The following is a 25984-nucleotide window of genomic DNA, read 5'->3' on the forward strand; positions in this document are numbered from 1 at the left end:
TCCTGGAATGTACACAGTATTTAGCAAATTTTTAACTAAGTTTTCTTAGTAATTGTATAGTTTTCCCTTGACAAGGAGAGGATCAGACTTTTTCAGAAGGATTACCTCTGCTCAACTCATTTCAAGCAGCTCTTGAATAAAATAGTTCATTAGTTCATGAAAAAGAAAAACTCCAGGGAACTGGTAGGGTCAGAAGAGAAAAGAACAGACTGCCACAGTAATTAGGTTTTCAGATTGCCCCTTATCCTCCAGAATGCAGGTACACACATGTGTGTCCCTCTTTCCCTTAGGTAAACCATTTAGGGGAGCTCACTGCACATTGCTCCCTGGGAATCAGTGTTCCCGAGACTAAGGCTGTAACCAGGCCATCATTTCCCAGAAAGATATTAAAAGATATCACTTCCTTATAGCATGTTACCATTCCCATCTGGCAGGGAAAGGGCAGTTATCTCCCCTTTGCAAGCATTTAAATAGTTTCAGATTTCCTTGAAATTCTGTTTCCAGCCCCACTAGCTCTTTTTATGTTCTTCCTGCTATGCCCATAGCTGGTGATGGAAAACTGCTGGATCTCCACCCCCTATGAATTCCTCATGCCTGCCTGTGCTTGTGGGCAGCACGGGAACAGCAGTGCCAATTATGGCACCTACCAGGCACCAGCGAAGGGATCTGTCAGGAATGAGGATGAGGCTGGAAAGTGGGGAAACATGGATGGATTGCACTTCTTCACCAGCAATTGCTGGCCAGAGGACATTCCCTAGAGGGCTAGAGGTAGCACAGAAGTGTCCCAGAGCCGTATCAATTTGGAGGAGGCTGTGCCATCATCAGCATCACCATGCAGCACCACGCAGCCTCCTCGCGGCTTTGCACCATGTGGCACAGGGGCAGCGTAGTTAGCAGTGCACTCTCCCCACTCTTCTCCCACTCTGCCTTCTGCCTGCTCTGGAGTTGCAACAAAAGCATCCAGGAGTCTTGAGTCTCCAGGTCATTAGCCACATTGACACAACTGGCAACTGAGATGCCAGTGAATATAGTTCTGGTGATAGTTCTCTAGGATTTGTCACCCTTGCATTTCAAATTGGCTTGGGACCACCAAGAAACAGCTGATCATCATTCAAGAACATCACCAGGTCACTACCTCCCTGGCACGGATCGATGACCTTGAATTATGCATTTATAGCAGACAGTGTGACTGGAAAAATCAGGAGATGCCAGAAGAATTCGTTGCCCCTAAGAACTCTCCAATTCTCATTATTAAAGGGCATACGTTTTGAAAACCTTTCTGACGTATTTATCATGACATTCAAAAATTATTTACTGTATTGCAATATCCTTAAAATGTTACATCCTGATTGTTGTTATTACTACCCATTATGAATGAGATTCTGGCCTTTCTTAGGCCAAGGGGACTCCATTTTATCCCACATAATTTTAAAAAGCAGTCTCAACTTTGAGCAACATGAAAGACTACATCTAGAGACCATCCATTTAAAACAGATTTGTAAGCATCCCAAGTATACCCAAGAACTATAGCTTGACAGACAAACTGTTACATGAATAATGATTTGCATATCAGATTATTAAATGAAAATCTATCAAACTATCATGTACCAAAATAAACAGTCTGCTCTGTTTCAGGAAACATTTTGCCCTTAAGGGAAAGATTTAAGCCTGGGCAGATAATCGGGATAAGGTATTTGAACACCTCAAACCAACTGAAGTCTTCAAAGTAGGGGTTAAGTGGTGCATTAAATTTGTGCTATTTCTTCTGAGCTGGGGAGACTTTGCTTTTCTGTAAATACTGGGAAAAGCACTTTACAAGAATTCAAATGCATGAATAAATGTAACATATTAAAATTCCTAAAGTACAGTCACTAAATGTTTTTGTACATAAGCCAAATGAGTAGACTATCCAGGACTGAAATTATTTGACTGACCACAGAAAGATAATACATAATTAAAATGACATCTGCAGCACTAACCGCCAGGATGAGAGAAAGTGACATCACAGATCTCATATAAGCTGCAAGCGTATTATTAGATCTAAACCTGGCTGTAAAATTACTATCTGCCCGTGGGATTATCTTTAGGCATTCAGAAGCATTGTTTCATTTACTGATATAACAGGGATGATAACAGGCTGACTTTGCTTGTCACTTTATTTTTTTGGCCTTTCTTTATTCTTTGTGCATGTTAGCTGCAGATGAGCGGAAGATGAGCTTCAGCTGAATCACTTTCATGGGGATTTTCGCTGTTTTACAGTTTGTTCCAAATGCTTTTTTCTTTTTTTTCCTCCCAGAAAAAGCAAAACATTTTTAACGGTGATAACATCGGTGGAGAGTAAAAGATGCATAACATCTGGGAATGTGGCAATCTAAGGGAGGCCGTAGGAGCTTGTTTACAGCTCCCATTACTAGCAGAAAGATCCAGTAGCCACTGGTTATATCTTGGCCTCACTAAAATTCAGTACCAAAGCTCCCACTGACTTCAGTGGATACATTTCATCATATTAGACCTAGGACACAGGACACCATTTTCCTTCAACTGCAAGCCTATCCAGGATGTTCCATCTCTATGGATTACAGTTCTGCATTAAATTGGACAGAAGCTGCATTTTGATCCATTTCACAGATAATTTTCTTCATTTCTGGCAAATTAGTAAGTTATCTAAACTTTTAACAAAACTTGTTTGCCACCACCATAAAAAAAAGTTAAAATTCTAAGAGTGGCTAATGAGACAGGCAGCGTGGAGATAAAAATGGAAGCTCAACACTTTCCAGTCACTTTTGAAAGCCTTGCTAATGACACTAAACTGCAAAGGGACTTAATACGCCCTTAGAAATCTGGTCCTAAGTGTCTAACTCCCTGTATTTGAAAACAGTTCCCACGTGACAATTTTGCAACCTAGGCAAAAGTCCAGGAGCAGGTGGGACTGCAGCCAGCCATGACCTGTGCGTACAGTGATAGGCAAACACGGACCTTGTACTTTCCTCCACACTGCCCTGACACTGGGGAGCTCCTGCTCCTGGTTATCTCTTTGAGCACCTCCCAACATCGTTCCAACACAATCCGAAATCTCTGCTCCGTCACCTGCTCAAAGCTGGAGACAGGGAACGCTGCCTATCACTCCTATCAGCACAATCACACTTTTCTTTGTGTTTTCCCCAACCATACATCCTTTATGCTGGACTGCAGCTTGAGGGAGGGCCCCTCTAGTATAGTAAAAGATTTAGCCCATGACTGATGCCCTTAGTGCTACTGCCATACAAATATATTGCATAACTACCATTAATTCACATTAGATTGTTTTACTGATCCTTTTATTCTTTTAAAACTAATACGCACAGCAAATACACTTTTAATGCAGACCCATTCAGCATAAATCTTGAATCAAACCTCTCCATATATACAATCACATCAGGATGCAATTAAAAGTTCGCACTGGATCTGTGCACTAGAAATGAGGTGTCTGCAAGCAACTTAGATACACTGTCTCTGTCAGCAAATAATTTTTCAGCACTCAGCCTGGGCCAGGAACCATGTTTCTGATTCACGAATTGCATGTAGCCAATCAGCCATGCTTATAAATGGCTAGATGTAAAGAAGGAAGAAGAAGATCTAAAAGCTAGTAGCAAAGCCACATAAAGACGGGTTGGAAGGAAGACAGAAATGATGGAGAGATAAAGTGCAACAAATACAGAAGTGAGATTGAACTGCAGAGAGAGTGTCAAAGAAAAAAGAGTAAAACATGCAAAAAAGAGGAGCACTATTTTTAAAAATCAATTTGTTTTTTAAATGTGCCCTAGATATACTGTAGGGTAAACTAAGATCTGTTTTCTTCCTGAAAAGGTGACAGCTGTGGGGCTAAGCTGTGAGAAAAAGTTGTTGGGAGGATCCATTTTCACCTCTGTTGTTACACCATCAGAATGGCTGTTCATCTCAAAGTGGTAAGAAACATCTCCTATATTTCAATATTAATAGCTGCTTAATGTGCATATTATGGCATATTTCATGTCAAATGATCGGCAAAACAAGTCTCAGTAACCTTTAAAATGAAATTCGACTTGGTATTTCTTGTTTTTGGCTACATATCTCTAATTAAGTGGTTAACTTATTTTTAGGGTTAGTATGTGCAGCGTGCAGCAAAAAATGGTCCAAAAGCACAAGGAGGCCTGAAGAGCTTTTTGCATCACAGGATGTATTTTTACATCACATACCAAAAATAGAGACACCTTTATAAAAATGCCTGTATCCTCAGAGATTTCACAGAACAGCAACAACTAAAACAAAACAACAGATCAGAACTGCCTTATCTCTAAATGAAGGAGAAAAAATGGGCAACAGCCCCTGATTTGCTAATAATATGTACCTATTGTATTGTGCACTTTGGATAGAATTTACTTCTTTTATCTTTAGCCATCTCAATACCAGGTGGCTGTTCTTAACCAGAGATTCAGGTTCTCTCTTTCCATTTTCAAAAGTAATACTAATTGTCATAGGACTACATAAAACCTAAGAGCTCCTAATTAATGACTGGGACAAACCACTCTATGGGGGCTCCCCTCTCCCTTGCTGTTAACGAAAACTTATGTAGACAATACACCTAATTTCAAGAGAAGAAAATTCTACAAGATGAATTCTTCCTTCTGGGTCTAGAAACTGGGTTGGAAAGTCATGAAATGTGACGTTTAATGCATCTTTATTTGAACAGAAATACAAAGAAAAGCAGTCTTTCTTGTAATATGTTAACGGTTCCGCATCAACACCAAGCATGGTTGATGGTACATAGAGGTAAAAGGAATAAAACCTAAATTGCTTTGGATGTTCAAACAGACTGATTTTGCTTTTTCAACTGAGGCTCATGCCACTTCCAGTTTTTCCTCAAAACATTTGCTTATCCTTCTGTTTATCACAGAAATGGCCTTACCTCAGCTGCATCTTGCCGGTCTCTGAAGATAATTGCTTTCTTTATGATTTGGATGAAAAATCCATTCAGTTCCTTTTGTTTCTTGTTTGGCAAAATCCGGAGCAATGGGATCATTATGAATGGGAAAGAAACTATAAGAGATTTTAAAGAAGAAAACATTGAAGCAAGGTGTAAAAGCATATAATATCCTCCTCCTTTCACTAATATAATACTTGTCAAGAGGGATGCATTATTGTTATTAAACCTATTTTCTTCCTCTTTCTATCCCTTTTTCTCCCTCCCATATGGGCTGGTAAAGGATTTTCTTTCAGAAATTTTCATTTTGGCTAGGACTTCCCAGCAGGACCGATGTCTTCCAAGCTTTGCCCTGATCTGCAATCCTACCACAGTGGTAAAGATTTCCAGTTTACTATTTTGATGCCACAGAGCCACCACAGCAAGTGGGATAATTTTTTCCCTGCCTAGTCAAATAATTACATACAGAAGCGGAGAAGAAAATCTTGACCTAGCCTAGCAGGTTATGGCATTGATCCACAAAACTGGTAACGGTCATCTGATTCCTGTTTACAGCTCTTCAATATGAGGATATTGATTTACTATTTTACTTTGCTTCTCTAAACAGACCAAAGAAAAGCCTCTTGAGGTGGCATATTACCACAGGGTTGGTTGCCAATACATGGCATTTACAGTCAGGAACTAAAAACCTGAGTGAAGCCTTGCGTCTTAATAAACCCATAGGTAACTCATAAACAGCTTAAGACTAACGAATCAGTTAGGCATCAGAAGACCCCTGTGCTGCCAACAGGGCAACGTGGTGTTGAAATTCAGGCCATGTAATGTATCAGCAGAATGGAATCAACCACTTTCAGGCAACCCAACCCTGAACCCTATAGAATCTTTCTTTAAGGAAGGACTTGATCTACTCACATGAAAAGGAAATTTCAGAAATTAGTGACAAATCTCACTTTGCAATCAGGTTAGACACTAACCCCAAGACATTTTGGATACACCGCTCCAGAAGGAAACAGTTTGTGTGCTGCTAGCACAGGTGCAATCTGCAGCACCAGCAGGCTCAGATGGGCACAGGAACTTTGCCACTGCACCACCTGACACTACTGTGAGCTGGTCTAGATAGCACCAAGGTAAAAGCACCTCAACTCTGATTATGCTGCGGCTTCCCCAGCCACAATTCCTAATTGCCCTCGCATTAACAAGGCCCTCACCAGCACAAAGCCTTAGGAGTGACTGGAGTGGGATCCACGACCTAGAACTACATGGCTGTGTATCCCATTCTCGCATTGCCTCTCACTCCACCTCAAAATAAATGCATTCTCTTACTGACAGCCGGTGCTGGCACTTACCATCCTCATCCTTTAACACATCAGCCGGGCAACTGCTGCTGCTATTTAAAAAAGAATGTGGAGGGCTTATGCTGTCTGCTTATGCTCCTCTACCTCTCTTCCGGTTATTAGCCCTCTTTTGTTTGTGGGTGGGATTTCTATCTCTACCAAGTAAACCAAGGGCACAAAGCGTTTGCACTCAGGCTCCCGACGGCTGTACTTAATTTACAAAACATGGATCAGATTGCAGTTACTCAGTTTTAATACAGAAGTCTATAGTCCACAGAGACTACAGGTCCCAAAAACCTTCCACCCAGCTCAAGTTGGAGCATTGCCTCCTGGGACTCAGTTTCTGAAGGAAATTGCATTAAAGATGACAGAAGCTGCAGAGCTTATCATGGAAATCCAGAGGGTATGTCTGGCCTGTTGGTTACATTCTAGATACCTCGGAAATAAAGTCTGCAATACACCTTCCTGCTCCTGCTTCAGGATGTTTTTCAACTTGAGAATGACTTTTAGAAAGCTACTATGAATAAGCAGCAAAGGCGGACTGTACTTACGGATTAGAATTAGGAGAGGCTTAAACAAAGACATTTCAAAGAACGTTCTGCAATTCTTAACAAAGGGATCATCAGGATTCTTCTGAGAGTCCACTTGAGTACCAAAAGCCACACTACCAACAACATCCAAGGTAAAGCACTTGTAACACCTGCATTGAGTTAAGAATGATAACTCATTAACTATAACTTGCATATTCATGAATATCCTGCTTCTATGGCCACCACATAACAATGTTAACTTTGGTTTCTGATTTTTATTTTTTTTTTACTTTTAGATTTGAGTGTTGCCAACAACAGGCGTTTCCACTGTTCTGATAAGTGATGGTGCTTGATAATAAACACCTCTTCTCCTTCTGCAGTTGAGGTGAACATATTTTCAAATAGCTCAAGAATTCTACTGAAAATTATTAAAAAAAAAGAAATTCATCATCTAGAAATCAAATGCAACAGGTCAGAGATTCATAAGCATTTTCTTAGTACACATCTGAATTAACTGATCATTCCCCTCTCATTTAAAACTGCAGAAACCACAGCTCCACATCTCCAGTCCAAATTTTCATTGACAGGACCTGTTTACATAAAATTGCCTATTAGGAAGAGGCTTAGTGTACTTGATAGCTTCTTCATAATGTTAAATCCTGGTCAGAAACAAGAGGAACTGACGCCATTTGAAATCCGTATCTTGCAAATAAGCAGCAAATGCTTTAGGAACTACAAATGATCTGTAGATCGTGACTTAGAAACTTCCAAAGTGACGGAATCTCTTCCCATGTATCTGACCATCTGTCCAGTCACCTCGTGCTTTTTCTTTCTACTAAGCATTATCAGCTATATTTAGTTTTGCGATAATGGATTGAGAATGTGAAATATCTTTGAAATTTGGTTCTTCTGATCTGTGGTCAAGGCAGTCATTGGACTGTTTTTCCATGCCTCTTTATGAAAGGCTAATATCAAATTCTCTGGTGCTTTAACCTGAGTTAGCATGAGAGAATGACAGGACTCAGGCCCATATATTGTGAAGCAGCATTTCTCAGTCATCCTTGAGCCACTGTCATTCTGATGACCACCAAAACAGACCTGTAAGATATGGACAACACTGCAAAAGTAAAAAACTGCTTTGAGTTTTCAGCTCTTACACAAAAAAAAGGTATTATTGGAGACGGACATGCTAAAAGATGGAGCACTGCAATAAATGATAATTTTATAAGCACTCAATCATTTACCTCCAAGAGTTTTGAAAAAATTTAAACACTAAATTTTGAGTTGATGGAAAAACACGTAATGGCTAAAGACAACCAGACAAGAAGACTAGGCATTGCAGTCAGAGTATCTATGTCCAAAAAATAACTCCCAGGGCAATTCTGGGAAACCGCAGTGCAGTCAGCATCAAATTTGTGTGTGTCAAACTGGCTGAAATGGCAGCATGATAAAACAACTGGAAGATCATATTATGAGATGGTCAATGTCATTTATTTAGACTTTCAAAAAGTCTTTTCCAAGAGAGAAAGTCTTTTCTCCAGAGAAAAAGGACAAAAGGAAAAAAGGCAAAAACCCAGAAGGATTCAAAAGGCCAATTTTCATCAGAGCACTAGACTCAGAGGAAGGTACCTTAACTGTGGATAAACACCTATTTCTTTAGATGAAACAAAATTACTTGGGTGACTCCAGTTTGGGGAAAATGAGGAACTTCAGAGGGCCCTAACCAATGTATCAAATTAAGTATATTTAAACTAATGCCTATTAGAAAGAATACACCTGAACTATTCATGCATCTTACAAGATCCTAAAAGCGCATCTGCTCAGAGAAGGGATTAGACAGTAGGGCGATCAGCTCAGTGAAGACCTCTGCTGAAAGAGCAACAAAAAAGATAACAGGATATTAAATGCATAACAAATGGGAGAAAGGCTAGTATGGAAAATATTAAAGTGCCATTTTATAAACCAATGGTGCATCCTCATCTGGAGTACCAATCTCATCGTTTCACAAAAGGCAAGTGTGCCATTAGAGCGGGTTATGAGGAATGTGGTAAGAATGATTAAGTGCTCTAAAAACTCATATAAAAAGCAAGAGGGTGATGGACTAGAGGGATTTGATACTAGATCAATTCCTATATTTGTACGTTATTGGCAGAATGTAGAGAGCAGACCGGACATGGAACAATGCTGCTTTCCTTTCTGCTTCCAGCTGTTAATACTTCATTAAACAACAGCTCAAAATACATTAGATGCTTTCCCAAAATTACTTTTCAAGCATGCAATGGCTACCCCCAGGAAGAAAAGGCATCTATCAGATATATCCTCTATTAAACTATGATCTCCACTTACAAAAGCAAAGGAGAGAAAAACTCCTTTTATAAAGTAAGTGTATATTTAGAATAACTGCTGCTACTGACTTTTTTTTAATCTGCTACTAATTTCTAGTATGTTAAACATACCTCTGGATATCAAAAGCTTTGCCAGAATCTGCATAGACTTTCAAGTTACTCAGGAGGACATCACAGGCCTCGTTTATTAGTGGTGTCATCTAGAAAAGAACACACATTGTATTGTTAAAATGTTAAAAATCAATTCTTCTAAACTAGTTCTATATAGTAAATGGCACAGAGCTCTCAAGATCTTCTGTAGGTGCAGTCAGGCACCTTCATGCAGGTAAGATGAAAGGTTGGACCTGTCTGCTAAAAACAAACAAGCTCAAGCAGCTTAGCTCTCGTGTTTCATTACAGGGATGCCAGTTCTCCAGTAGGCTACTGCACAGACTAAATGCAAGACACCCAACTGCTTAGTTGACCTTTGGTTCTTGCCTGCTTATGGCTCCTCTCACAGAAAGATACCAAGCAAAGACATCCCCCTCTCTTTTTAATCATTCCCTATTCCAGCAGATGATTTATCAGGACCACATTTACCGTACATTATATTCAGACTATACACCTTCCAGGGTAGGGGTAAAAACATTATCTGTAGTCTCAAGATAACATAAAGGTATTAGCATCAGAAGCCCAGTATTGCCAGCATCAGAGGCCCAGTATTGCCATCCTGCTGTCCCTCAGCTGGAAGATTTGAGACCTACATTAGAAAAAGCACTATGTATATCACTACGGCATGCTCAGGGAACAGTGCTATTCCTACCTGAGGAAAGCGTTGCCTGGAGTGGCAATCGCCATTAAGTGGACATTCACGTGAATTTATTCAGCTGATGGTTCTTCCCAGGCACTGACACATCATGGTCAGACAGGCCTACCCATTGCCTGGCTGCAGCTAACAGTGAAATAATCTCCTCTTCAGTGCTTCACACAAACCAAGGCCTAGGTGACTATCACGACCTCATTAAAGTCTCTCTCCATAGCTCTTCCTATATGACAGAACATCAGACACTTGCCTTGACTGCACCTTCTGGCAGAGGACAGGCTGACTGCTGCTTTGAGCTACGGCATAGCAGCAAGGCAGGTACCACCCTAATAGCACTGTTTGCTATGGCTCTCTCTCCACAGACTGCTGAGAGATCCATATAACCTATGGTCTGATACCACAGTCTTTCCTCAACAATTATGCTGAGCATCAGCAGACAGACACACGGAAACCTGCCTTTCCTTCCTGAACAATCTCCTTCAGCATACGGTCATCCACAAACACAAGAAGAGCCAACAGACTCGTGGTACTACTCCGACAGTCTTGCTACCAAAAAAACACTCACTGCATCCTCTCAGCACACCAGGAGAGCTACACGGGCTGCCCAGCCAAGTCCATTTTGCTTGGCACTTCTACCCCTGTGAAGCTGGCATAACACTTTGTGCACAGGCACGCTGCCATCCCAACACATGGACAAGACGACGCACAGTCAAAAGGGCACTGGAGGAGCGGCCAACATGCTGTCCACAGGCAGGAGCCTGAGTCAAGAATGTGTCTCGCTGCTCATGAAGAGCCATGCCTTTACGGGACAGAGCAGGGTGGCCCTACTTCAGTGAAAAGTTGGATTGATTTGGGGTTCACTGTAGGAGTTTCACAAGACAGTTTTGAAGCCAGATTAGTATTCTGTAAAAGTAGCTGGTATGTGCATGGGAGGTGCGCACCATGGTATGCAGCAGTTTTCTTCCCTTTTTGGCTTTCTAAAGAAGGTCTCCTGCAGGGAGCTTCTTCTCGAATGGTTCAACAAAATTAACACATTTCTGCTCAACAGATTGAACCAGGGTGAAATGCTTTGTAATCTCTGGGTCCAGCCCCTCCAATGAACTGAACCAGTCAAGGAGAACAAAATGAAAATCCATATTTTAACAAGTATGATGTTTTCTAAACAGATGGCGATCATTTTAGGTTTTCCTTTTATTGCCTTACTTTCTCTTTTATTCTTCATCACATCACCAGACCTGCAACCACCCCCAGCTGGTTGCTATTGCTTTCCAACAGCTGGCAGAAATGGCAGGGGCACGTACGCTGGCCAGAGCGTCTCACAGCACCTCTGAACTTTCCACATTCCAGCCTTTCAAAATACTGTTGCAGTTCATTTCTAGCTATAAGATATTTTTATTAGCAAACCTAACCAGGAAAATGGGGAGGGGGGCACATGGATTTGATTTATTGCTAGCATTATAGGACAGAGCCATATCAATGAGACAATAATTTGCATATGAAAACTACAGGGAATATTTACTTAGGAATCCTGGGCTTGGGTTTGTTGGGTTTTTTTTTCCCCCTGGGTAAAATAAATTAGTCCAAGATTGCTAACTGCAAAGACCACAGACTGAAACACTTTTGACTCCCTTAACACTTTAAAATCTTTGTTCAATTGTTAAGAAAAGTAAAGCAGCATTGGTGGAAAGCAACTATACCAAACTTTGAAAACCAGCACAGTAATAGACATGTTGATCTGCACTGCCTTGGCTATCCCTAACTTCCTATACATTACCATTTGCCAGGCAAAACACACAAGCTGCATAACCTGCCTGAGATGCAGTTCTTGGTGGGTAAACAAACCCCAGCTGCTCTGTGTTCAGATTGGCTGAGAGTAACAGAACGAAGAAAAATCTAAACAATATGGTTCTTGTAAATATTTGATCTGCCAGTTATCTAATAGCAAGAGTAGCCCAGAGTCCAAGTTCTGTTCTTTCTGCCAAAGAGGAGCATTTGGGGTTAGGGTTTTCTTGATGCCAGGGGCTTTGCTGCATAAATCCTGCCAATATGCTATTTGGCACATAACAACAATTAGTTTCTGATTCTGCGTATGCACAGTGCATGGGGATGTTTGTACTGTTCAGAGGCATCAGAGTCACGTTTCTCTAGTCAGATGCAGTCCTCTGTATTTACTATTATTATTTGCTTCATAATTAGCACCCAAACTATAAAGTAGAAATTCACAATCCCGCCTACAAAAGGTCACCTTCAAAGTAGTTCTCAACACGTAGCCAAGGTATTCAAGATGTAGCTCCATGCCTTAGCACTAATTAAAGAAAAAAGAAAAAGAATTGTCACTTTTCCTAAACTTCCCTTTTCAAATAATCTCTCTCTATTCACTTTCCCAACTGAAGCTGTTCAATTTCTTCCTCGTTCGTCATTCCTGTAACCTGACTACTCTAGACACCTGTGATCAGAGACAAGAAGGATGTTAGCTAAATGATGCCCATGTCAGTGGGAACATCAAGAGATCCTCTGCAGGCTGGCCTGCGTGCCAGTGTCACCTGTCTTTTATTCCATGGACAAATCCTGCTGCTCATTCTCTCTCCCCACCATGGAGACTTTTGAGACTTGAAGAGATGATCCTTCTCTTGCTGGGACAAGGATAGGTGAAATAGGTTAAACTGGATTGAACTGTCTTCAACTCCTGTCTTGCTGTGTAAGGAAATATTCCCTTTCTTCTTTAAAAAGGTTAGACAAGGAGAAAGTACCCAACAATGTTTCTCACACCTTGCACATTCCCAGTCCCTCTCCCCCACAGGCTTCCAAGTCCCAGCCACCTCCCCCAGTTACACCCCAATTCCTGTTGCTACCTGCCTGCTTGTCACAGTAGATTCCCCATTCGCACCCTCTCCTTTCTCCTTCTGTGTTTAAAGAGAGCAGCTTCCTCCTCTATGCCTCCGAAAGCATGGGGCACCAAGAGCATGAGAGAGGCGACCTTTCTGCCCGGCTCCACACTGGCCTGAAAAACACCTGCTGGGAAAGTCCTACCCAGATTCAGGCTGGATCATATTCACTGTAGACAGACACCCTGGAGACTTTACTGTTAATGTATAGCAGCCAGAGATCCTGTGCAGCGGAAACATCTTGTCCCACGAATGGGATAAAATAAAGAGGAAGGAGAAGAAGCGAGAAAAAGAGATGTCCCCAGCACAAGAACAACTTCTGTACCAAATTTCAAGGCCTTGATTGAAAGCAGGAAAGCAACAGAGCAAAAAATTGTTTGTGAGAGGACCTGTTTCCCTCCCCTCACTATTCACTGGCTTACCAGAGTGAGCAACTCAGCCAGATGGTGGCTTGTGGCTCAAGGACATGCACATTTTGCACATCTGCTTTTAAGTTAGTGATGTGCCTTGTCTCAGGTAAGCATGTTCACTTTGGTTAAGTAACAATAGCAATTTCTAGAGAACCTTCCAAAATGCCTCTGATCAATGTCCAAGAGTAGAGTAAGAGCAAATCAAGGAAACCTCAACAGTTATGCCACCAGCTCCCACGTTTTGATGGGATCTGGAAGATCTGTGTGTCCAAGATGACACTAGAGGAGTTTCTTGCACTGTTATGTGACATTATCACAAGTTCTGCTTTGCGCCTCCCTTGGCACCAAAGCAAATGCCTCAACACAAACTCCAGTTCACAAGTTATTTAGGACAATGCTACATTACACTGCACTCTCTTCTTTAATTTTTGTGTTCTGTTTTGTTTTAATGGTTGATAACAGAGGTGGGGATTCTGGGCATACTGATAGGAAATGACAAGAGTATTGCAGCACCATCAGAATAAATAAAAATCAATAGGTTTTCTGCTGGTGTTGGCTGTAAAAGTGAGCAAAGCTATTTATCAAGCCTGACAAGGGGTCTGGAACTGCAGGATCATCACAGGTACCACAGAGAAGAGAAGAAAAGCAAAATAAGAAATACTAAATAGGGAATCAAGAGCAGTACAGCAAGATCACTAACACATTTGCTTGCTTTATTACATGATAGCTGTGGAGAGCATGACAGGAACACTAGGAACTGCATCTTTTACTTAAGGACCCCTAGGTATTTGACTTCATGAATTCCTCATGCATTACACCCTGGACCAACTTTCAATGATTACTAATATTCCCATGTTACAAATAAAAGAAGTTGAGGCACAGTGAATTTCAGTAGCTTCTACCAAATCATACACAGGCAGTCAGTGGCAGAGTTGGAAGTGAAATTTGGTTCTTCTGCTTCCTGTTTCTCATTATTAGTGTCCTATAGCAATGGCACCAGGAAGTTATTCAGGGCTCTTACTGGAAAAAATGCTTTCCAGAAAGAGTAAGACACAACTTCAGAGCTTATTATCAGATCTGCTACCAACTCCAGTCAGATCTCATGTGGGACACTAGCAGATCTTTCTGCAGCATTAAGCCTAAAAAAAAATCTTAGATTTACACTATACTCACCATTATAGTATTTGAGTTTAATGTTATCCAGAGTCAAACTTTCCTTCAGTTGGAGTGAACTGCTTTACTAACCTTTTCATACTCGTTAGAAAAAGAAAATTGAGAAGGGAGAACACACAGCATACAAAACTCTATAAAAATAACTTTGTGAAACTGTGAAACCGCACAACTTCTAATGCAAGAACTTGAGGAGATAGCAAAAGCTGCAGAAGATACTAAAAAATTTTTGAAAAATGTTGGAAAATCTATTCGCTGAGTACAGGCAGCAATCCCTACAATGGCCCCCAAACAGTGCTGTAACCCTTTAGTTTTAGTTAATTGCTCATAACTTTGCAAGTGTTCTGGGATCAACTTTTCCTCATTTGGTGACTATCTGTTGGAGATTTTTGCCAAACTGACGTGAAATTCCTCAAGCTTAGTGAACTTCTCCGTGACACTACATGGCTACCATGGAGAGACAAGGGCAAAGTACACATGTACTCAGAGCCACAGGGGCTAGATGCTGCAGTGGGGCATTACAGGTCAAACTCTAGCATAATGCTTTAGCTCTGCTTTGTGTTTTGTCCTCCAGCAACCGGCCCAAAGAGCAGATGACAAGTTTCTTGTTATTGCTAGTTCTGAAGTTGTCTTTTAGTCCAGTAATGGATTCTTGTATTTCTGAAGTGGAGATACCAGGAATCTAGACCAACTCGGAGGCCCTGTGGGCATCTTTTATCTGAAGCATTTGCTCTGAGGAGCATAAGGAGTTGTTAACATTTACTGCCCTGTTGCAGGCTAATATTTCTCAAATTCTTTCAGAGAACCCAGCTAAACATGCCCATGCTCAGAGTGGAGGTAAAGTCCACGGTGCTCAGGGGGGCAATTCCACAAAGCCGCTTGGGGCTTCTGCAGCCTCTCCAGTGGTGCTGGAGAGTTTGCACAGGGAACCAAAGTCAAGGTAGACATCCAGGATGAACAGAGAGGATACAGAGACTTTTTTCAGAGCTCAGATCTCCCTGGCAAAGGAACCAGTGTCCTAGGAAAAGAAACGAAGAATGTGCCTAGCAAGTATTTATAAATATATATAACAAAATTTATCCATGCTCTTCTACAACAAATTCCATACCAAAAGAAACTTATTCGTCATTCCTTTGGGCTGGAGAGGAAGAGGTTATTATAAACACAATCTCTTCTACTTAACTCTGAGTACTCTGTAGTACAGCCAACCCTAGAATCTAGTATTTTCATTTCCATACTACTGTAGAGGTTCTGAAAGAGTACTAAATATGGGAGAATTAAAAAGTGGAATTATAATTAATAAGCATTGGCTTCCTTTGAGAGGTGTTGATAAAGCTTCTAAATTAAGCAACAGCATGCGAGTAAGGAGTTAAATTGCATGAACTTCAAGTTCCAAGACTGTTCATTTCTTTGGGTTTAAAATTATGTGTGAGGCTGAGGAGCACGTCCATTCAGAAGAGGTTCTTATTTTCACATGGACTCATGGCAAAGAGTCAAGAGCAGGACCTCCCAGAAAAGCACAGTTCACTGATGTATCATCATCTGCTGGCAAGGGGAAAGCACAGACGCAGTAGGTACAGACCAGATAGGCATGAGGTCGCTGACGCAACAGATTAAAGTTACTTGTGGGGATTCTGCAAGCAAGAGATAATGTTCCTCTGTGTAGGGATGGAAGGTCTTCTGGTGATACGTGAAACAGGAACAAACTTGGGCTTGTTAGCAAGGCCTTCCCCCTCCCTCCTTTCCTCTCTTTTGGTAGACCAGGAGAAGAAAGCAATCATTTCCTGGAAACTAGGAGTCTATGAACAATTCCACCCCTTCCTCCGAGTTTTGGACAGGCAGCAGAGGAAAAGCTGATTATCAGGCTAAAAATAAACATTGCAATTTTCACATGTAAGCTGGCTACCAGGCACTAGCCAGCACTCCCTTTTACCTCCTATCGCTAATCTCCTCCTGTGCTGCAGCTCCACCGCCAAGCAGTGTGAAATGCAACAACGTGAATTCTCGTCCCACCCTTGTTTAAGTAAGTAAACTGCAAACCTGCATCTGCCCTGCCATAAAGCACAATACCCAAGGCCTCCGACTTCTCTCCTTCATAAAGTATGCCCGACTGGTGCCGGCAGAGGTTGCTCTGCACAAATTGAGGGGGGAGTGGCTTTATCTTTTGTTAGCTTAACAGCAACAAGCCAAAGCCTTGAGCTGCACTATGCTGATGACCTGCAGGAAGACAGATTAATATTAGCTAAGAAAATGCAAAAGTCTCCTCTCCCGCCGCACCATTAGTGAGTAATCGTTTGAATATTTAAAAATCCTAGCGTCTATAAAATTTCACGATCAAGCCAGTGACAGAGTAAATGTCTAGGCGCATAACCAATGATATTGTCAGTTCTGATTAATCAGCGATCTTTGCCAGGCTTATGGCCAATTAGAATTTACCATAATAAGGAGGTGACAGCTGGTGTTGCTAAGCAACTGCTGTCTATAGAGCTAAAAGAGCCAGACACATTTAGATGTTACTGTGGATTTCGACAGCGGCATGTCAAAACAACACAGACGTCTGCCCAGTGGAAAATTTTACAACCAAGGACTGGGCACTACAGTGAGGAATGTTTCCTTTTCAGAATAAAATACAGAGAGGGAGATTTACCCCCCCCCCCGAAAGAAGAGTTTAATCAGTCAAACATTATTCTGCATTTAATTAAGAGATATCGTGTCACGGGAATAGAACTTTGTTACAGGGTAATGGGTTCCCATGACTAAGTAAATGCTGAGACATTTACAAAAAATTAGCAGCAGGTCAGCACAGAGACATTTATTTTCCGTCAGAGGTATTTATCTGGCAATGACATTCTGTTCCAGTGACTTATTTTATTATATGAAAGGATTAAAGAATAAAAGGAGGAGGGGGGAAGGAGATGGAGAAATGAAAATAGACTGACAGCAGTTCCTGTGTTAACATGAGAGCTGCTGACTCTGCAAATAATGAAAAGCTACATTCCAACGGGGAGCAATCACCTTTCCTCTATTTTAGCTTACTCCTAAAAGTGGGGGGCTGGAGGAGGCTCTTTTTTGAGTTTGCTATACCTTTATGGACAAGCTGACTAGGTAAAGGAAGATACAGGATCAAATCCTCAGATGAGCTATTTTGAGTTACACTAATCCACAACCTGGACCACATTGCAGGCACATTCTTCTGCACGTGCTATTGCGATCTAAATAAACTGGCACAAAGTAGCAGTTTTTTATGTACCCTTAATGTGCAGCTATATAAAATAGATGCTTACGCAAAAGAAAACAATTATCTCCAGTAAATAGGACAGCAACACTGACTACACCTTACCTCTCTCAGTTGGCTATCGCCAAAGGCTGGGGTCAGCAGACTCCGGACGTACTTCCATCTGTCATCACGAAGACAAAGGATGCTGTCGAGCATGGGCTTCGAAATCAGGTTTGGCTTCTAAGTCAAAATAAAACATGATTCAGTTTTAACACAAACATGACTAGAACTGCTCTGGACTCCGGATCTCAGAAAGATCAGCCATGGGTAGTGTTGCATTGCTGCCCCATGGCAAGGAGGGTTACAACCAGTCCTGGACACCAAGTTAAACATGGATGAGGCTGGAGAAAATTTCTCTTTTGCTGCCTGCATTTCTTCTCTGACTGGTTCTTCTAAAAGACTCGGGTCAGTCTAGCAACTCCTTTCTCAGGCTGTTCTGGTTCTGTAATTTCTGACGTTGTCCTGCGATTGCCAGTACTCCTTTGCTGAACCCTGGCTTCTTTTCTCCCTTTCTAAGGTGACTAGCATTAGGACCTGTCAACACTCCCTTCCTGTGTGACATGAGTGCCAACGCACTACACGCGGGTGTCGGTGGGGGACACGATTTCTGGTGACAGCTGGTACGTCAGACTGTTACATGCATTTTAAAAGTCTTCAGAAAATATGTTGATTAGAGAGCAAGTCCAAGTCCTTATCCTGTTTGTAAGGAGCACCCTCACAGAGTTTTGCCCAGGTAAGAGGTTCAGGCTCGGGACTCCTACAGCTTCAGTAGTCAGTCAGACATATTGTTAGTTTGAAGCACTGCCCCGGAGTGCCAGTTCAGACTCAGCTCATGAAGTTCTGTACCCAAATGGTCTCTAGGGATTTGCTAATTTTTAATCCCCCCAACCAGCTAAGAAATCCCTTTACAGAAAATAGTGATATTAACCCAGGAGTAAAAGGAGAAAAAAAAAAAAGAGGAAGTATGCCTGAAAACGTCAGAATCTGTCTGGAAGAGGCCTCAGGAGATGTCGAGCCCCACAGCACAATCTACTACAGCAATGTTATTGCCAGATGACATTTTCCTAAATGTTTTTAAAGGCCTCCAAAAATGGAGATTCAATAACCTTCCCAGGCACACTATTCCAGTGCTGGACTACTCTTATCATGGTAGCACCACCCCTCTTGCTGGAACTTAAAACCATTATTATCTTTGCTATCACAGACATAAAAAATGGATTATTCTCTTCCTTTTTGCAGTGGCCCATAGATATCAAAGACTATGATAGCCACTGATCATATCGCTATCATCTACCCCAATTAACACCAACTCGCACAAGCTGTGTTCATAGGTCAAGTTATCCAGGCCCATTTGTTCAATCCCACAGCTCTCCCCTGGATACTCTTGTTGATTGACATCTTTCTCAAGGCATAGTCCCTGTGACTTGATGCGGCACTCCAGTCAAGGATTTTTTCCACACATCTTGCAGCCTATATTCCTATTTGTCCCAGAATACTACATACCACAGCACGACAATGTTGACTCATATCCTGCTTGTGGTTCACTGCAACTCTCAGACTGAATAACTGCTCCCTAGGAAGTTATTTCCCAACCTTTACCTGTGAAGCTGGTTACTCCTAAGACTGGTGTATAGGACATGTCCTTATTGAACTGCAACCATTCTTTTTATGATTACTTCTCTGATTGATCAAGATCACTTTGAAATCTAGCTCTTTCTTTCAGAGCATCTCTCACCCTTCCCAGCTCAGCACCTTATACACATTCAGTTATTGCACTCTGCAGGTCATCCTCTAAACCACTAGCAAAAATACTGCAAAGTACTTGAAAAGAAGCTGCCTGTGAAAACCTCCATGGTCCATGCTTCCATTTGGACAGTGGATTGCTCCTGGCTACTTTCCAAATCATTTTTCCATCAATATTTCAGGTGTTGTACAGAGATTTCCTCCAGACCAGCCACCCTGTAACTGTGGGAGCACACCTCTGTATCGATACTAGGCTGTAGAGAGACACTCACTTGTGCAGGGGAAACTTCTTGGCATCCAGGCCCCTGCCTATCTGCTCAACAGCCCAGGACAGCAGTGGCACTGCAGGCCCCCACATTGTCCATGGCAGCAGAGTCCCCTCACTTTCCTGAGGAAGACCCAAACGAACCAACAAAGACACTTTGGCCTTCCCAGTCATCTGTTAATCACTTGCACCATGTAACATTTCCCCTCCATATTTTTTTTTTTTAACTACTAATGCACATAAAGAATGAGTTCTTATGATGAAAGCTTACAACCGTTACACACCCGGATGCTTCTACCTGATTTTGTGCCTTGAGACTTCTAATTTTATTGTTCTTACGTGCTATTCTGTCATCTTTGTCCTTAGAAATCTGACCTGCTTCCCATTCTGTATAAACCGCTCTTCTCTTCAGGGTCAAAGAAGAGCTCACAATTCAGCTACAATGGTCTTCTATCACACTTCCTAACTTTCCTCCTCATCGGAAGAGTTTGCACTTAATATCTTTCCTTGAGGGAGCTGCCAGCTCTCCTTAACACCTTTTTCCCTTACGCTTGCCAGGAATCTTGCTACAGTGTATAGGCCTGTAAGATGGAGAAGCCTATTTTGTATTGCAAACAGGCTAATGGGATAGTTTAAAATAGTTAGCAACATCGCCCAGTGTAGTAAACTGAGCTGGCATGCCAGACCAGCTCTGAGCAAAGATGAGCTGATTTCAAGTGTATGTGATGGGATGTAACACTGAAGGAGGAGACTTGACTCAGATACTCTCATCAGATGATTATCATGAGATAAAATATGGGCACATTTTTAATGTATACATAGACAATACTATTTCATGCAATAATAAGGAAGATTTAGGACATGCTGTCAAAGCTGAGGCAGTTTGGATTGTTTTCTTTGTGTATCCTCTGTAAATAAATGATCTGTGTTCTAACCTGTCAGAAGGTATCTATCTGTTCCAGGGATCAGAGAGGTACAGCCAGGGACACCATTGCTTAGTGGAGCTCTGCTTCATTTGTTGCAGATAACTCAAAGGCATTGTGCAGTTGGAAGAAAGAGACTCTGGATTAAACATAAATCACTCTTGAAGAAAGTACTCCATCCTAATCCCTGCTCCACTGTTCTTGTGTGACGCTAGGGAAGCCCTTTTCACTAAACCTTGGCTCAGCTGGTCACCAAGTAAGTATTCCTCATTTCTTTGGTCCTCAGTTTCAAACCCAGAGGTGCAGTTTGCAGAGCTGCTGAGCACTCACTAATGCCACTAAAATCAACCGGAAGCGTGCTCTGATCATGCAGACTGCATTAGTCCAAGCAATCCAGTCCTCGAATTGGGCCCTCCAAATTAGCAGTCTTTTGGACCTGTGCTTCAACCTCCAGCCCTCCTGATCTGTAAAGTGGAGATACCACATCACCTCCTCAGAATTGCTAATGATACATTAACATTTCTGAAGCACTCAGAAACTACAGTGAAAGAACAGAATAACAGTTGCCACAAGGAAATGACCAATTTTGTCTTCTAAGCAAGGTATGAACAGTGTGCAGGGGAAAAAAAGAAAAAAAAGAAAAAAGGAATTATAGAGCAACACTTGGAAAAGTATTTTACATCCACTCCTAAATAGAAGGCTGCCCAGTCTGTGCACTCTATAAGACAAATGTCCTCTGGAAGACAAGGCTCCACTTAGATAATAACAGATAGGATATAAATCTGACTGCATTTGACTTGAAAGCAAACCCCCTTCCTAAAAAACAAACATTCACCCTAAAAATGCTCCTAATTACGTAAAGACTGTATACACTGCATTCACAGGAAGGGGCCCAGTTACTTCACAGACAGCCTGAGCCTTTAACTATAATGCTATAACGATGACATGAAGCATAGCATTGCTTTCTAGCGCTCCACTTTATGTCAGTAATGCTCCCTTAGCATATTTTTGGTATGTACAGTATTATATACACTTAAATACTGCAAGCAAGGAAAGACAGTTGCCTATAAATTACTTTACTGTCTCTTTAAATGGGGTACACAAAAACATGTTTGCATTCATTGGAACAGCATCAGCATGACTGACAGTGTATAGCGGATTTCATTTATCAGGTTTTCCTTATCATTTCTGCAAACACTTTCCTCCTAATTGCATAACCCATGTTACAGGTTCACATAGCAGGGATGAAAATGAATTTGGTATGAGAATGAGCCTGAAGTATCTTAAAGATGAAGTGTCACCTCTCTCAGAATGGACAAACTACTAGCTGCATCTGAGAATTTTTGATCCTATAAAAATCACTAAAAATTACCATGTACAGATGCTGTAATATTTTCTGGGGTGGGATTTTAGATTTTAGGCAGGGAAGGAGGTTGCTTTTAAGTCAAATGCAATCAGACTCATCTTCCATCTGGCATTACCTAAATACCCAACAACTGCTCTGCACCTCCTTCTCCCATGTAATCAACCATTTCTGACTGCGGTACTGTAATTCTGAACGAAAACTACTAGCAGCACGGTAATCCACTGCAGCATACCTACACAGCGCTCCCGAGTTCCCACAGTCACAAACATGCCATCAGAAACAACAAAGGAAATCGGAGAAATATTTGCTTCCAAACAGATCTTTTAAGCACCAGTGCTTTAAAAACGGAAAACAAAACAGCATTTGCAGATGAGCAGCATCTTTGGAGTGGATGCAAGAATTCCCTCCGCATTAAGCTGTTCCTTAGGCTGACCCTTCAGATGCAATTATTGGCTTGTTTGTCCCTGAATCAATTTGGCTTGCTGTGTACTGCTAAATAAATCAGGCCAGTGACTCTTCCCTGGCTCCGAGGACAAGTGGTAGAGCACACCTCCTGTCCACAAGGTTAAATCGCTTTCCCCAAAGAGAATGGCCATATCCACGCTGCTTAGTGGAAGCGGTGCACACTTTCTCTTGATCTGTGCCCAGACAGTGTCTTGGGGAGAACTAACTGATACAGGACAAAACCATGCTAAGTGGTGTGTCAATACAGGCATCTGCAGGACCTACTCATGCATCCATAACCCGACTCTGTTTTTTCCAGGAGTATAGCTGTAGCCTGGGGTGATACTAAAATCATTTGCTCCTTTTTCTGCATTTGTCACCAGTGGGCTAGGCTGAGCTGCTAGCAGCCAGCCATGACTGTCCAGAGCAGGGGAAAGGACCACAGTGGTCTCCTCACAGATGAGCTCATCTTGCTTCCTTTGATGGAAACATGAGGGATGAAAACTTACAACCAGCGGAAGAAATTTAATGCAGCCAGGCATTCTTAAAATGTCCTGAACAGGACATAAGGTCATCCATAAAGACTCCTAATAATGTACCAGTCCAAAACCCACTATATAAGCCATTCATCTCCATAGAACCAGCTGCTAATCTGATCCATATGCTTTGCATGACACAGCACAAAATTAAACTCTGCAAAATGTGCTCCCAGAAGTTTTATCTTAAACTTAACCATAGTGTAGTGCTACCAGGTTCAAAAACAAGTGAAGATGATGTACCTCTGCTGGAGCCAGCCCTCAGCACTGAAAGCCTGGTGGGATTCACACAATGAACCAAGCTCTACAGCTCCCGAAAGCCCAGATCTTCACAGTAACTCCACCACTACCCATAGCATTAGTCATACCTAGTGAACACCGTTTGCCTTCATGTTAGTCATAAGCTTTACCCTAGCCCTGCAATCTTTGCAGGATCCAACCGTAACACGAATCCTCCACCGGCGTTGCCCTGGACTCCACTCACAACCCTGCAACCCACGCTACTGTGAGCCATTTGCTCCTCCCAGGTCCAACCCTTCCTCAATCCCTCCGGACCCTACAGTACTCAGGGATAAACCCAGCTCTCCGTCCCCCTTGCCCCACCGCATGCAGGCTGTATCACTTCCTCCGAGTCCCTGCGGCACACAAAGCTGGAGGACACATTCCCAGTACAAGGGGGCCTTTTTCTCCCAGCCCCTGCATGCACCAAGCAGCATCTGTGATAGCTCTAGAGAGAACAGGTCTGGGCTTCTTCCTGGGTGAACCCCAAAAGTACATACACAGGCATGAGCAGGCAGTAGGGCTGGCACACCAGCAGGTTTATTTGTTCATCTTGCTATTTTAAAAAAGGGTTGGCTGTCCTCCCTTTTCAAAAGTAAACTTGGGATTAGGCATTGCCACACTGCTTAAAAAATTGCATTTTAAGATTAAATTTAATGAGATATCAGAGAGAGAGCTTACAGAGCAAAGACAAGTCTCTCTATCCCCATCCATCAGACATGAACTATAAGTAAAACCTTTTCATACGGCTGCTTGCTCAGCCTTGATTGTACCACTTGACTGACAGGCCATCACCACCAGTCCAGCCAGCAGGAGGGACCAGTAAGCACATGAACTGCTTGGATGGTATTTCATCCAACCAGTGACAGTGGCATGGGCACTTACAGATCAACATACCACCTCCTCTTCAAAAAAAGTAACAACAACAAATCTGAGAGATCTCCAAGTATTCATCTCACCAAGCCTGCAGTAAGTGGATCACAAAAGTGGATGCAGAAGATGTGTCCATGATTAGTGTAAAAACTTCCAACTTCGTTAACTCATGAAGTATATTCCTTCAATCTTCCTTGGCATCATGTAAGGGAAAAATTATGCTCAGCTCTCCATGTGTTCACGACATTCAAAAATAGTTTGCGCAGTGGCTTCTGGTTGACCAGGACAGCAGTGTTGCATATTATTAAAATGAAACAAAACCCAATTATTTTAAGTCATATTTTCTGCAGTTCATTACCACTTCCGTCTGGCAGGTTCTTGCTTACACAGATGTTATAGCCACATCTCTAAAACGTTTATGGCTTTTCTCTTCACAGATCATGAGATGTTCTCAGAGCTGAAACAAGACTTCACTCCTTACCCACAAATCCTGGCTGTTCACGCCAGGGCAAAGGCCTGGCAATGCCCACTGAGCACCGTGGCCAACAGTGAGGGAGAACAGTGGGTCCCTCACATCCATCACCTGCCTCCCACCTGTGTAACAGCAGAGGCAATTGCTGGTTACAACTGTAAACGCAGGTGTAGTCTCTCCCAAACTAGGCTCACTCTTTCATTTACCATTTCCAAAACTCCACATCCAAATTCTCAGAAGCCAGACACACCACCTCTCCCAAGTTTGAGAGGGTAACTGAAATCAGTCCCTGCTGTCTGTTAAAACTGAGCATTTTTCTTCACACGCATTTTCCATCATTAAGCCTACTGACAGTCTATTACATTTTCTTTTTCCCTAAAAAAGCCCATTTGAATAAAGTTTGATTTTAGAATCTGCGACATAGGAGGTCTCCTTATGGTTAAGGAGGGAAAAATTTCACTGAACTTAACTCCAAAAGCTTGTGTGGCTTGGCAATTTCATAGAAGTGTCCAGTAAAACTTGTAGCTTAAGTTAAAACCACCATGCTTTGGTAGAAGAGGAGAACTCTCCATGCGTTCTCTCTTTTACTAAGCTTTTAGGTTCTTCCTGGTTATTAAGCGACCTCGGAAAGCGTTACAAGGGGGAATTGGTTGCAGTGATTAGAGCAATTGTCTTTCAGCCTACTGTATAGATCAGACTATACAAAAGGGCATCTCCAAGTTCAACCCTTTGTTGTCAAGTCAGGTTTTTCAATGACTGACTAATGGCTACTGTTTATCATCACTCATTGGAAAAATGGCACAGCCAACACCAGCTTATAACTAAACACTGGCTTTTTCCCCCCCTGTGGCAAGCTGCCTGGAAACATCTGTTCTCGTCTTTGCAAACATTTTCTTAAGTCATGGTTTTGTCAATAGAAACCAAAGCGAGTCATTGCTATGAGGTAAATATAACCATTCGTAAATGCTAAAATAAACACATATGGCCTCCTGCAGTCTGACCTGCGCTGATGAAATTCACACATCATCCCATTTGCTGGTGTAAATAAGATCAAAATTAAGTCCACCCCCTCATCATTTTGCATATAAGGGGTCAAAACAATCAAACCAATGAGAAAAATATTTACTGTTACTTAATTAGGAGTACTGATACTATAAACTAATTCAGGTGGTACTAGAGAACCTGTATTCTGTAGTCAGTTTCTGCTCTGCTGAGAAGCAGTTTTTAAGCATAACGTTTAAATCTAGTTTCCAGCTGACGTAACTGGACTATTTAGTGTTGCATAAAGTCATAACACTATTAAAAGTGTCTCTGTTTATGCACACTTTTCATAGAGGAAAGGTTGAGGACCAGAATATTCCTTTTACAGATTGTTAGGAGAATTGGGGGAA

At 41.9% G+C, this 25984-nt stretch overlaps 1 protein-coding gene and 1 long non-coding RNA gene across 3 annotated transcripts in view; one reads left to right on the forward strand and one right to left on the reverse strand.

Annotated features, from left to right (window-relative positions):
* TBXAS1 (thromboxane A synthase 1) overlaps positions 1-25984 on the reverse strand; it is a 244347-nt gene that overhangs the window by 83654 nt on the left and 134709 nt on the right. For both annotated transcript variants that reach the window (XM_026119805.2, XM_064513928.1), the window contains 4 exons: positions 17756-17872; positions 9260-9348; positions 6825-6973; positions 4925-5055 (listed from right to left, as the gene is read on the reverse strand). In XM_026119805.2, coding sequence (XP_025975590.1) covers positions 4925-5055; positions 6825-6973; positions 9260-9348; positions 17756-17872 — 486 coding nt within the window. The remainder of the gene's footprint in view (positions 1-4924; positions 5056-6824; positions 6974-9259; positions 9349-17755; positions 17873-25984) is intronic.
* On the forward strand, positions 17780-25250 carry LOC135328714 (uncharacterized). Its single transcript, XR_010389715.1, has 3 exons — positions 17780-17863; positions 20725-20879; positions 24559-25250. It is a non-coding gene; the product is annotated as an uncharacterized LOC135328714 (long non-coding RNA).

This window comes from Dromaius novaehollandiae, chromosome 1 (assembly GCF_036370855.1).
Source record: "Dromaius novaehollandiae isolate bDroNov1 chromosome 1, bDroNov1.hap1, whole genome shotgun sequence".
Classification (NCBI taxonomy): Eukaryota; Metazoa; Chordata; class Aves; order Casuariiformes; family Dromaiidae; genus Dromaius; species Dromaius novaehollandiae.